The 14,407-nt window shown below is 45.2% G+C and overlaps 1 protein-coding gene across 1 annotated transcript in view; it reads left to right on the top strand.

The window, feature by feature from the left end:
• The first annotated feature begins 410 nt into the window (after positions 1-410).
• Positions 411-14,407, top strand: part of LOC142213268 (transmembrane protein 272-like) — a 35,804-nt gene continuing 21,807 nt past the window's right edge. The window contains exons 1-2 of the mRNA XM_075281570.1: positions 411-661; positions 12,007-12,042. Coding sequence (XP_075137671.1) covers positions 12,018-12,042 — 25 coding nt within the window. The 5' untranslated portion in view covers positions 411-661; positions 12,007-12,017. The remainder of the gene's footprint in view (positions 662-12,006; positions 12,043-14,407) is intronic.

Below are 14,407 nucleotides of genomic sequence, written 5' to 3'. Positions count from 1 at the left end.
TTTGGCACAAGGAGTATATAGTAAGCTGGGTATAGCACCATAGCTACAGGGTCTCTATTGTATTACACAGAAGGGACTCGGTGGCAGTGCCCGAGATCAGAGATGGCGCTGATCCCAGGCATTTAACCACTCAGATGACAAATTCAAATACAACTATGGCATCTGAGTGGATACTTACCTTTATACAATTGGTAAAACTTTGTATTGGGCCACCAGCACCGCTTATAAAACTTTGTATTGGGTCCACCATAGTGTTAAAAATGACCTGAGCATGATGACCTCACTCCAACACCACTGAGGGATTTCCCTTTGACGTCACTGTCGCTCATATGAATACTAATGAGGGCTTCCCCTATGTGCCATCCCTGACCTGAGGAGACTAATCCTCCTCACTAATAGACCTGAGCTCCGCCACAGCCAGGCTGCTGATAAACAGCGGGAAAGTTGCAGCCCCCGCCCGGTGACTTCTCCGCAGCCTGTCAGCTCTACAAGACTTGAACTGCGTCCAACTAAAAACTGGATCCCGCCCGCCCCTTCTGTAGTACTGCAGTGGAGGGGCCGGTCCTGGGCTGGGCCTGCAGCCGTGCTCAGCTCTGGTACCAGGACAGACGGAGCCCCGGGCAGCAGGGACCTACACACTGAGGACTGACGAGGACACAAGGTGAGGGCTGGGGAGACAGTGTGGCCATGTAGCACCTACAGGACAGGAGACTGCAGTATGGGTGCGGGGCTGGCGGGGTAGGTAGCGCACTTACCTGCACACACAGGGACAGGGGGTGCACGTGAGGTAAGAGCAGCATGACAGCGCTGCTGGGGAGTGGTCGGGCAGACACTGATGCACTGCAGCTCTCTCCACTCTGGGAAGGTCAGGGGAAACTTTCCAGAACTGGCGCCTGCTGGGACTAATGGATGTCCTGCTGCATGTATATGATAGCTGTGCAATATGCTGTGTGTGCACAGGCTTCTATGCTGTGATAGCAGTGACATATAATAATACTGTATAGGCCCCCTATATACAGCAGGATACACAGATCTGGTGACATAATAATACTGTATATTGTATAGGCCCCCTATATACAGCAGGATACACAGCTCTGGTGACATATAATAATACTGTATATTGTATAGGCCCCCTATATACAGCAGGATACACAGATCTGGTGACATATATAATAATATTGTATACTGTATAGGCCCCCTATATACAGCAGGATACACAGATCTGGTGACATATAATAATACTGTATACTGTATAGGCCCCCTATATACAGCAGGATACACAGATCTGGTGACATATAATAATATTGTATACTGTATAGGCCCCCTATATACAGCAGGATACACAGATCTGGTGACATATAATAATACTGTATACTGTATAGGCCCCCTATATACAGCAGGATACACAGATCTGGTGACATATAATAATATTGTATACTGTATAGGCCCCCTATATACAGCAGGATACACAGATCTGGTGACATATAATAATACTGTATATTGTATAGGGCCCCTATATACAGCAGGATACACAGATCTGGTGACATATAATAATACTGTATATTGTATAGGCCCCCTATATACAGCAGGATACACAGATCTGGTGACATAATAATACTGTATATTGTATAGGCCCCCTATATACAGCAGGATACACAGCTCTGGTGACATATAATAATACTGTATATTGTATAGGCCCCCTATATACAGCAGGATACACAGATCTGGTGACATATATAATAATATTGTATACTGTATAGGCCCCCTATATACAGCAGGATACACAGATCTGGTGACATATAATAATACTGTATACTGTATAGGCCCCCTATATACAGCAGGATACACAGATCTGGTGACATATAATAATATTGTATACTGTATAGGCCCCCTATATACAGCAGGATACACAGATCTGGTGACATATAATAATACTGTATATTGTATAGGGCCCCTATATACAGCAGGATACACAGATCTGGTGACATATAATAATACTGTATATTGTATAGGCCCCCTATATACAGCAGGATACACAGATCTGGTGACATATAATAATACTGTATACTGTATAGGCCCCCTATATACAGCAGGATACACAGATCTGGTGACATATAATAATACTGTATACTGTATAGGCCCCCTATATACAGCAGGATACACAGATCTGGTGACATATAATAATACTGTATATTGTATAGGCCCCCTATATACAGCAGGATACACAGATCTGGTGACATATATAATAATATTGTATACTGTATAGGCCCCCTATATACAGCAGGATACACAGATCTGGTGACATATAATAATACTGTATATTGTATAGGCCCCCTATATACAGCAGGATACACAGATCTGGTGACATATAATAATACTGTATACTGTATAGGCCCCCTATATACAGCAGGATACACAGATCTGGTGACATATAATAATACTGTATATTGTATAGGCCCCCTATATACAGCAGGATACACAGATTTTGGCAGGGCTGACTGATTTACCTGCACAGGGGCCTCCCGACTGTTCCATAACAGATGATGTTGTGGGGAGAGAAGGATCTGGCGGATTTCAGCATCTAATCCAGATGTTCCCTAGGGATATAACATTAGGTGTCTGGTTTCTATTCGGAGCATATTCACATTCGGACAAATCCAACCTGCTTGTGTATGGGGTGGGTCAGCCGGACAAACCTTGGAACAACAGCTACTTAAAAGGATCCTGTCATTTAAACTGAATTTTTTCTGCATATCACGTAGGAATAGCCTTAATAAAGGCTATTCGTCTCCTACCTTTAGATGTCTTCTCTGCGCCGCCGTTATGTAGAAATCCCGGTTTTTGTCAGTATGCAAATGAGTTTTCTTGCAGCACTGGGGGCGGTCCCCAGCGCTCAAACAGCACTGGAGGCGTCCCCAATGCTGCCAGAGAGCTCTACAGCGCCGACTCCTTCTTCTTCAGTAATGGCCTCTTCTTCCGGTGCTGGGGGTCAAACTTCTAGGCCTCTGGCCAAGGGAAAAGCCAACTGCGCATGTTCGCCGGCCACAAGAAAATGGCTGCTTACACAGTATTTTAAGCAGCCATTTTCTTGCGGCCGGCAGGCTTGCGCAGTTGGCTTAGCCCTAGGCCTAGAGGTTTGAAACCAACCCCCGGAAGAAGAAGCAAAGAAGACCCGTTCCTGAAGAAGAGGAGGCGGCACTGGAGAGTTCTCTGGCAGCATTGGGGACGCCCCCAGTGCTGATGGGAGCTGCGAGAGAACTCATTTGCATACCGGCGAAAACCAGGATTTGTAGGGAATGGCGGTGCGGAGAAGACATCTAAAGGTAGGAGATGAATAGCCTTTCTTAAGGCTATTCCTACATGATAAGCAGAAAAAATTCAGTTTATATGATAGGATCCCTTTAAAGGGGTTATGGCACAAAAAGTATCTTCTATCTGTAGGACAGAGAATAAATGCTGGATTGGTGGGGATTGGACCGGGATAAAGCCCAGTTCATATCAGCACTCGGGATTCCCTTCAAGGAGTCCGCTTGGATACCCCCTGAATAGAACCCTAGAAGCATGAAAAAGCAGTTCCCTAAGAAACCACATGGACCCCATAGACTATAATGAGGTCTGTGTGTTTTTCGCTCTGTTTCCGCACAACTTTTCTCTCCGCATGTTTCATGCAGAAACCACACAGGACCTCGTGGTTTCTTAGGTAACCGCTTTTTAATGTGTATATGCTTCCATTTGGGGGGTCCCCAGCTGACTCCCCAACCCCTGATGACAAACAGACTCTAAGGGTAAGGGAAGCCATTCTTGGCTTTGGCCCAAAAAAACCACAACAAAATCTCCAATAAGAAAAGCTGCGTTTCCGCAATGTGGGGCCTTAAGGCTGCGTTCACACGGAGTAACGCGCTGCCCATTCTGACACGTAAACACGTGTCAGAGTGAGCACAGTAAAACAGAATTTCATTGACTTCAATGGGTTTGGTCTTACACCCGCTACCCATTGAACTCAATGGGAGGCTTTTTTACCTATTGCTTTCAATGTGATACGCGCGTATGAGCATCTTAAAGAGGTCCTTTCACCATCTCCACCAACATGACCTTTAGCCTTTACTAGGTGGCACTGCCTTCATTTTGTTAGAGTTGGAAATTTTTCCTCTGCAGACTTTCTGCTTCAAATGTGCCTATAGGGAAAGTGCTGGCGTTTCCGTAGGTATAATTGACATTCTGCGATTTCCAAACCAGACTGTTTCAGAATTAGTCTTCATGTATATCTGGGCCCACTACAACCGGTTCTATTTGTGAGCACTGTTGGGGTGGGCTGAATAAAAGGTTTATGCACAACTGCAAGTCCCTGGAGGATCCTCCGCCTTGAGGTTTGTGGGACTCCAGAGGCATTAGCAGCTTCAAATACCTGTTTCTGTTTGTAATGGCATTTTAGCAGCTGTTGGCTTAACCCCTTCCTGACATCCACCGTACTATTATGTATTATTATTATGTAACAGTACAGTGGATGCCGGGTCTTTAAGGGTAAGTTCAGACAGGTTGTTTTGGTCCGGAACCTGAGGCGGAGGCCACCTCAGGTTCTGGACCAAAGACCGGCTATCTGCGACTGAAAGCCGGTGCACTGCAACGACATCCAGCCGCGCACTCCGCTCCGGATTAGGCCCAATGAATGGGCCTAGTCCAGAGGAGGCAGTGCTTTCAGGCCGAATCGCGAGGCGAGACGGCCTGAGGAATGAGCATCTCACTTCTTTTTCCAGGAGCCAGAACAAACCGGCTCTTGGAAAAAACACCTGAGCGGCTCCCATTGATTTCAATGGGAGCTGTCTTTTTGGTCAGGATTTTGAGGCGGATACGGCCTCAAAATCCTGACCAAAATCTCTGTGTGAACTTACCCTAAAGCTGGTGGCCGCCATAGCTATGCATAGTTCACTGTGATTGCAGGTCTGGACACCACACCCAAGGATTAAACAATGGCCTCCGGGGCCAGTCCCACTACAGGATGGCTCACACATAGCAAGTTCGCTGGAGACAACCTGTTCTTCTGACAGCTGGGAGCTTTATGAAGGCTCCAAGGCTTGTTATAGCAATCTCCCATAGAGTGCAATACAGTTGTATTGCTGTCTATGAGATTTGCAATTAACTGATTGCATGTTCAAGCCCCCCTAGGAGGGCTAATAAAATAGTAAAAAAAAAACCGCAAGGTGTACAAACTTATTAAAAAAAAAAAAAATACCCATACAGTATTCAAAAGTGTCAAACTGTGGTGTATAACACGGCCAGTGACCACCATAACGAAGGCTCAGACTCTTACACTTCTTGTGTACCTTGGTACACAAACAAGTCCACATGTTTGGCATGTACGGTAGGGAAATTGTATGACAAATACACATTAAGTGCACATGGACTTTCATTAGCTAGGGTTCTTTTGGCATAAATTTGTCAGACGTATGTAGATATATAGATATAGCAGAGTTAACTTGAACTTCTGCAATTGGTTAAACTTCTGCGGACAAGGAGACCACAAAGACCAATGAAAAGTAATTGAAGCTCCAGCACATGAATGCTGTAACTTCTGAGCAGCTCTTTGAACCAGAGCGCAGGAGTTTCTGTTTCTTGGTCATATCAGCCCCCTAAAATAAAATAAAAAGTGATCAAAATGTTGTATCTAAAATTGTATTATAAAAAAACTACAGTTTGCCTTGCAAAAAACAAGCCCTTCTACGACTTTGACAATGGGAAACCAAAAAAGTTCTGGGTGTCAGAATATGGTTACATCTGTCGTATTCAACCAAGGCATGGGGAGCGGCAAAGGGGAAAAGAACAAGAATTCTGTGCTGTTACATACCATGTTTCCCCGAAAAGAAGACATCCACCGAAAGTAAGGCATGGGGGGAGGTTTTGTTAAATTGCCTAATATAAGGCACCCCCCCCCCTTCCCGAAAATAAGGCTTCCCTAAAAAAAAAACTGCAGCCAGCTCAACACTGTGCGGGATGTTCCATGTGCACAGGAAAGCCGGCTGCTGCCTCTGCTGTGATACCACTGTTCCTGCTGCTGTAGGATAAGACTTCAGTGGGCCTTTATCTGCAATTTATTGGTACTTTGGATTGTTTAGCTTTCCTGGTCACTATCAAACCACTGCAACTGATGGGTTAAATGCCCGGCCTATACAGACTGTAAGCTGTGCCATCCCAGTAACATACAGTATGAAGTATTCTTTATAATACAAATACAAAAATGAAACAATACACGCTATGATGTCATCCTTTTCCTATTTTTACCTCCCCCACCTTCTTCCCCCTCTTGCAGACAAAAATAAACTACTCCCTTTCATGTCACACCCTTTCTGCTAAAGCAGCTGATGTATGGAGATAAACAAGACCTGCTGGACTGATTTTCTTTTAAGAGTTCTAGACATGGACAGAATGTGGCACTGACCATCCGTGTAAAACTTCCTCCTGTATTGCAGTGGTTACAATACATCTTTCTACATTTGAAGCAAAGCCTTGTGTTCTGGTGCATTTTCTTCTTGTTCAGTTTTGACAAAATAACTGATAAAAAGTTTACACCATATTTGCAAGTTATAAAATGCACTTTGTTACAAGGAAAAATCTTCTGTATTGACTGGGCAGAGCACTCATAAGGCTCCGTTCCCACGGAGTAACGCGCCGCTCATTTAGACACGTAAACACTTGTCAGAGCGAGGCGCTTCAAAAGCCAGCACCCATTGACTTCAATGGGTGCTGGCTTACGCACACTACACATTTAAATCAATCCTTATCCTTACTAAATGTGAAAGTTTTTTTGTTTGTGAGTTTGGATGTTTGTTCCTCAATCACAGCCAAACGGCTGAATGGATTGGTCTGAAATTTCACACATGCCTACAGATTGTGCAGGAAGGAGTCATAGGCTACTTGCCATCTTGCACAGTCCCCCGAACTCGCCACCGCGACCGGCTAAAGTTGTGCCCGACTCCGTGCAGGACCTCATATGATGTCAGTGCAGCAAGCCGGCGGGCCTCCTATTGGTGCACGCCAGTGTGTGGGCGGGCCGCGGAGACAGCATAGCGGCCCCATACGTTGCCAGGGAAGAGTGGGCGGGGCCAATCATCCAGTACGTGACAAACATCAAGGCGGCTGCCCGCAGCTTCAGCCCGCCACTGCTATGCCAGCCGGGTGAACAGGGCCCGAAGCCGACACAGTACGCGGCCGCACTACCACCCGTGCCGCGGAGAGCACTCTATAGCCTGCCGAACAGCCATCTGCGGGGGGACAAGCTCATGCCGGCTGCTGTGCTTGACACGGCACACATGCCTCCCCAGCATGGACATGGTGAGTCAGCCTACACAGTCTCCACACCTTATACCCCCCAGGACCCTAGGTCGTGGGGGGGACCGGGATCGCGGCTGCCAGGGGGGAAAACGGAGGGGGAGGCCGAGGTCACGGGGGAAAGGGGTAGGCCAGGGGTCACAGGGGGGGGGGGGGAGTTCGGCCTCCGGAGGGAGGAAGTGGGGACCGGGCTCGGGAGGGGTTGGCGTGGAAAGCTGGCCTCACAGTTGGGGGGTGGGGGAGCATAGGGTTGCGGAGTCCCATTTGGGAGAGAGGGAGGTTGGGAGGCCGGGGGCGCCTTTCAGGAGGTCAGGGCAAGTTGGGGTGGCGAGTGAGGTGTGCGAGGCCACGTGGGAAGCGGGTTCCAGGTCGCCCGTGGGGCAAAATGGGGGGACTGGGTACGCAGCTGCCGCAGGGGGGGGGGGTGTCCTGGCCCGCACTGCAGGTGACTTGCCTATGGGGGAAGGGGGCCGCGGACGAAGTCGCGGGTATTGCTAGTGGGTTATAAAGCGTTTACTCCATGTGAATGGATCCTTAGGCTGGTCTTACACGACAATAGTGTTTTTTGCAGTTCGCAATTTGCTGGTCAACAAAACTAATTTCACTCTTCCGCAGACATCCGTGTCCATCCGCAAAGTCCAGATGTCAAAAACAGTCTGTGCCGTGATGCCCGTGGACCTGTGGTATTCAATACGAACCCCGGTCACGGCACGACACACCACAGATAAAATATCCGGTGGTGTAAGAGGTCACACTGAATACAATGTGTCCACAAATGGTCTGTAATTGAGAACCCACAATTGCAGACCATTTGCGGATTTAACTTGCGTTGGTGTAAGGCCAGCCTTAAGTATGTGAACCCAGCCTAAAGTGCTCTGCCTGATCATAGAAAGAACTTGGTGGTATTTTTTATTTACTAATAATTAGAAAAGAAGGAATAAATTAGTTACACTTGAATTTTAAGGTCTAAGGGTCGATTCACACTAGTGTTTGGATTCCATCCGGAAGGAGTCCACATGAGGACCCCCCCGGACGGAATATAATCGCAACTGCAAGCAATGAGCAGTTAAAGCGCATGGACCCTATAGACTATAATAGGGTCCGTGTGCTTGCCGCGCACTGCCTGCACAGTGATTCGAGCAGTTTGCGCTTGCAGTTGCGATTGTATTCCGTCTGGGGGGTCCTCATGTGGACTCCTTCCGAGCGGAATCAAAACTGTGTGAGACAGTATATATTAAATAAAACATTGACTTTAAAGGGACTTTAGCCCCACTGATAGGTTAGTGTCACCTTGTGAATCTTTGCCTCCTTTTTGTTTTTGTCAATATGCAAATGAGCTCTTAGGACCATGAAATCATTGGCATCTACCTCTAACAACAATATACAGTGGGGCAAAAAAGTATTTAGTCAGTCACCAATAGTGCAAGTTCCACCACTTAAAAAGATGAGGTGTCTGTAATTTACATCATAGGTAGACCTCAAGTATGAGAGACAAAATGAGAAAACAAATCCAGAAAATCACATTGTCTGATTTTGTAAGAATTTATTTGCAAATTATGGTGGAAAATAAGTATTTGGTCAGTAACAAAATTTCATCTCAATACTTTGTTCTATATCCTTTGTTGGCAGTGACAGAGGTCAAACGTTTTCTGTAAGTCTTCACAAGGTTGGCACACAGTGTTGTTGGTATGTTGGCCCATTCCTCCATGCAGATCTCCTCTAGAGCAGTGATGTTTTGGGGCTGTCGCTTGGCAACACGGACTTTCAACTCCCTCCAAAGGTTTTCTATAGGGTTGAGATCTGGAGACTGGCTAGGCCACTCCAGGACCTTGAAATGCTTCTTACAAAGCCACTCCTTCGTTGCCCTGGCGGTGGGCTTGGGATCATTGTCATGTTGAAAGACCCAGCCACGTTTCATCTTCAATGCCCTTGCTGATGGAAGGAGGTTTGCACTCAAAATCTCACGATACATGGCCCCATTCATTCTTTCATGTACCCGGATCAGTCGTCCTGGCCCCTTTGCAGAGAAACAGCCCCAAAGCATGATGTTTCCACCCCCATGCTTTACAGTAGGTATGGTGTTTGATGGATGCAACTCAGTATTCTTTTTCCTCCAAACACGAAAAGTTGTGTTTCTACCAAACAGTTCCAGTTTGGTTTCATCAGACCATAGGACATTCTCCCAATACTCTTCTGGATCACCCAAATGCTCTCTAGCAAACTTCAGATGGGCCCGGACATGTACTGGCTTAAGCAGTGGGACACGTCTGGCACTGCAGGATCTGAGTCCCTGGCGGCGTAGTGTGTTACTGATGGTAGGCTTTGTTACATTGGTCCCAGCTCTCTGCAGTTCATTCACTAGGTCCCCCCGCGTGGTTCTGGGATTTTTGCTCACCGTTCTTGTGATCATTTTGACCCCACGGGGTGAGATTTTGTGTGGAGCACCAGATCGAGGGAGATTATCAGTGGTCTTGTATGTCTTCCATTTTCTAATTATTGCTCCCACAGATGATTTCTTCAATCCAAGCTGGTTGCCTATTGCAGATTCAGTCTTCCCAGCCTGGTGCAGGGCTACAATTTTGTTTCTGGTGTCCTTTGACAGCTCTTTGGTCTTCACATAGTGGAGTTTGGAGTCTGACTGTTTGAGGGTGTGCACAGGTGTCTTTTTATACTGATAACAAGTTTAAACAGATGCCATTACTACAGGTAATGAGTGGAGGAAAGAGGAGACTCTTAAAGAAGAAGTTACAGGTCTGTGAGAGCCAGAAATCTTGATTTTTTTGTAGGTGATCAAATACTTATTTTCCACCATAATTTGAAAAAAAAATTCTTACAAAATCAGACAATGTGATTTTCTGTATTTGTTTTCTCATTTTGTCTCTCATAGTTGAGGTCTACCTATGATGTAAATTACAGACGCCTCTCATCTTTTTAAGTGGTGGAACTTGCACTATTGGTGACTGACTAAATACTTTTTTGCCCCACTGTATCACCAACAGAGGTACAAATTCCCAAGGGAAAAACATTGTTGGATTCAGTAATCCCTAACCTATGTATCTGCGGGCTGGGTTGATATGCTGCGTTCTGTTGACAGACTGCCTTTAATCCGTTAGCCATCCAAGGGTAGACAAAGAAGATGGTAGGAGGCACGCTGGTCCAAGTCAATTCTTTGTTCAAACACAGAGCGCATTTCGGGTTGGCCAACCTTTTTCAAGTGCGTAATCCCTTGGTGACACATGATGTCATAGTACGTCCTGGCTGCCAGCGTCATAATGACCATAATGACGCCTGTAGCTGTCTATATGAGTATTGAACGTGGTATACACAATGATTGGGAAGGTAATAAACCATCCCTGCCTTCTCTAGAGGAGCTCCAGCTGTAGTAACAATCAGGTCCCCCATCCTGCAGCTGCACGAAATTATGACATGAATTGTGTAACGGGCTTATGGGTATGTCCTTGCAGAACAATAGAGCCACCACCCAGACAAACTATAGGGTGCTTTTTCTTTTTTAAGGCCTTGTTGTAATGATAATTTTGGGGATAAAGTGACGTGGGTGTAGTGAGGGTGAGTATTGAGCGGAGTATGAAGGTATAGTCTACAAAATATGGCACCAATAAATGATGTAAGCCGGTGGCTGGTCAGGTAATGGAGTGGGTGTACATCTCACCCAGACTACTAAGGTGGGTGAGATGAGAAAACTCCAGAAGGAATGTTTGTTCTCAGCAGACAACTTTCGTCGTCTGAGCATTTTGGTAAATGCTCAATATTGGGCTGGATTTTTAGGAATGACAGGTAGGATTGGTAGTGAGACCTGTCATTCCACCCCCCTCCAGTCCACACTTTGGGGATGTTCAGGCAGCAACTCAGCTGCAGAGAGTCATTAAGGCTCATCAAGGGAGCTTAAGCCAGCTCCAGCAGCAGACTTTGGACAGAGCTTGGCTGGAGAAGTCAACAGAGAGATCATATTTTTGGAGCTGTGTCCTGAATGATCCTACTGGCTTTTTTATTTCTGTTATTCTAGGTGAGGTAACCTATTCTATGTTTAGTTAGAGCCTAGCCGGGCAGGTATTTATTTTTGTATTGTTTCCTTTTGTTGCTGCACTATATTTTTGAGTGAAAATAAACTCTACCTTTGTTTTGGACTAAAGAAACTGGACTTGTGTGTCTATGCCACCCCACCTAGTAACCTCAGACTCTGACAGTACAAACATATTGATTAATGTTTATCACTCACATGAAGTACAATGTATGACGGAAAATAAAATCTCAAAATGACTAAGTAAGTTTAAAGCGTCTCAAAGTTATTGCCATATAAAGTGACACATATTGGTTTTGATAAATGAGGCTGTGGTCTTGACGTACTATTAGACTGTGGGGTTAAATTGTAGTCGGAGAGGAGTTCCAATGTTCTGTTCCATTTTATGGAATATGGAGAATGTCCTATCCAGCTCTGTGACACCGGAACAGAAAGGAACCCCCTATGTAAATGAATGCAGGATGAAAGGTATTCAGAGGACGTCCTAGTGCTTTCTGTTAAAACATTGAAACTCCATCAACTCAGGCAAACGTGTGTGCATGAGGCCTAAATCTGTATCTGCCCTATAGTCTTGTCATCCTGTAGTAAGAAAAATATGGTCATTTTACCCAACTTAGAGTTAAACCTGTTTTTGTTTCTTTCAGGAATAGCCGCCATGGCGGAAACTTCAGCCACCTCAGGTGAGTCCAGTGTAGTTGTGTACATAGAGTACGCCTCATACCATTGTCTGTTCTCAGGATTAGACGTTCATCCAAGTTTAATATTGTTTTTGTTCATGGCCCAGCCTTATGTGATTGCTTGCCATGGGAACTAAGCATTCATCCAGTTCACAATGTGGCGTTCTCAGTGTCTTCATATCATCACTGTTGACCTTTTTGTTGAACAGCCAGGATCAAAAGGTTTTTCAATTCCTACCCATTACAGCAGGAGTTTGATCATATCCCAACTTTCACTTCTATACCAGTGTAGTAAGTGTGCATCGTAGAGTCTTTAGACAAGGCAGTCCATGACTTTCATTTACGTTGTGCAATGCCAATGTGTTGAGCGGTACACCTGAAAGAGAATGTACCGTATATTCTCGAGTATAAGCCGACTTTTCCAGTACAGTTTTTATGGTGAAAATATACTCGAGTCAATAGGTTTTCCCAGTTTTTTTATGGTAAAATTAGGGACTTATACTCGGCTTATATTTGGGTCGGCTTATACTCGAGCATATACGGTAAGTCTTAAAAATAGTAATCTTAATGAGGAATAAGGAGCTATGCTTTCCTGCAGTATTAGATTGCTGTTTGGACAGCTGCTATCTTTCTCAACCACCAACATGCAAAAGCAATTTCTGTACGGGCCAGTATGTCGTTGGGAGGCAGGAACTCCTACCATCATATATAACTATGCTGCTAGAAGTCCTGTACCCAGCGCAAAGTTCAAGCCTCTTCAAGTTCAATCTGGGTGAAACATGGTCATGTGCTGCTACCCTGAGGGTAAGTTCAAAATGGAGTTTTTTGTTCAGGGTTTTGAGGCCATAATCGCCTCAAAAGCCTGACCTAAAAAACGGCTCCCATTGAAATCAATGGGAGCCGCTCAGGAGCTTTTTCCGTGAGCCGTTTCTTCCGGCTCCCGGAAAAAAGAAGCAAGATGTTCATTCTTCAGGCCGAGTTGCCTCACAATTCGGCCTGAAGACACTCCCTCCTCTGGACTAGGCCCATTCATTGGAGCGCGGAGCGTGCGGCTGGATGCCGGTGCAGCGCATCGACTTTCAGTCGCGGCTACCCGGCTTTTGGATCGGATTCCGATCCAAAAAGCTACGTGTGAACTTACCCTAACACTATGTAGTCCCCTTTCTTGTAGCAAAACAGCTGTGCACCATTATGGCTCGGACGACACAAGACTTGGCTAGAATATAAACAGCAGTAGGTCCTTTGAAGGGGCTCTAGGGCTCAAAATAATTTTTTCCTATTTTTTTTTTACCAATAACCTATCTGCAAAAGTAAGAGATTTCCCATTTTTGATATTTATAAATATATCCATAGGATTGCCTGGCACCTATCTCCAGAATGAGGTCCCTGAATCCCCAATCCATGGCTACTGTGACTAGAGAGTTGCCCGGATGTATCTATTTAGTTCTAAATTCTATGAGCTTTGGCAAACAAAAGATCTGTTTTGTTAACACCATATGGTTCACAAGGGGAGGAAGAAGTTGGCGGTTCGATGAAACCCCCTATGGGCTTGATATAAACATATAATGAATAGTAATTATACCTACATATATACCTCTAAATCCATAACCATTAAAATTGAGTTGTTTCCTCTCTGCAGCTGAAACCACTTACACTCTTCTGGGAATTGACTCTTCTATAATCACATTGTCCAACAACCATGAAACAAACAGCGGGCAATATGAATAGTGAAGGAGTCATGACGCACACGAGCACGCCACAGTCCCCGGAAACAGCTGATTAGAGGGAGTCCTCATCATCAGACCCCCAAAAGAATAGGTCATAAGAAAAAAAAATAACTGGACACCCCACTAATATTTCTCTGAATATAACCAACCTTATGGCATTATCCTTCCTCCACCAAACTTTATAGTTGGCACAATGCAGTCAGGCAGGTACCATTCCCCTGTTATTCGCCAAATCCAGAGTCATTCCATAACCTGTAAGATGGAGAAGCACGATCTATCATTCCACACATGTCACTGCACAGAGCACTTTACATCACTCCATCTGACAATTGGGATTGCGCTTGATGATGTAAGCTTGCATGCAGACACTTGGAAACCCATAACTTGAAGCTCCTGGCACACAGGTTATTCGGGCTAAAAAAAATATTTTTTGTTACAGGCCGGAGATGGTAAAAAAATAAATAAATTAAAAAAAAATCATACTCATGTCCCTATAGGAGGGTGGTGAACTTCACAAATATTTGTAGAAACAAAGCTTGTACGGATATAGCCTGCAGAGGGCAAAACTGTTTAAAAATCCATTGGTCAGTAATAGTGTTATTCCTCATGTACACACTCCGTACTATTGATTTACACAAAGT

The sequence above is a fragment of the Leptodactylus fuscus genome, chromosome 7, assembly GCF_031893055.1.
Source record: "Leptodactylus fuscus isolate aLepFus1 chromosome 7, aLepFus1.hap2, whole genome shotgun sequence".
In the NCBI taxonomy this organism is placed as follows: domain Eukaryota; kingdom Metazoa; phylum Chordata; class Amphibia; order Anura; family Leptodactylidae; genus Leptodactylus; species Leptodactylus fuscus.
Note: the sequence above shows the minus strand (reverse complement) of the source record. Positions and strands in the feature narration are given on the sequence as shown.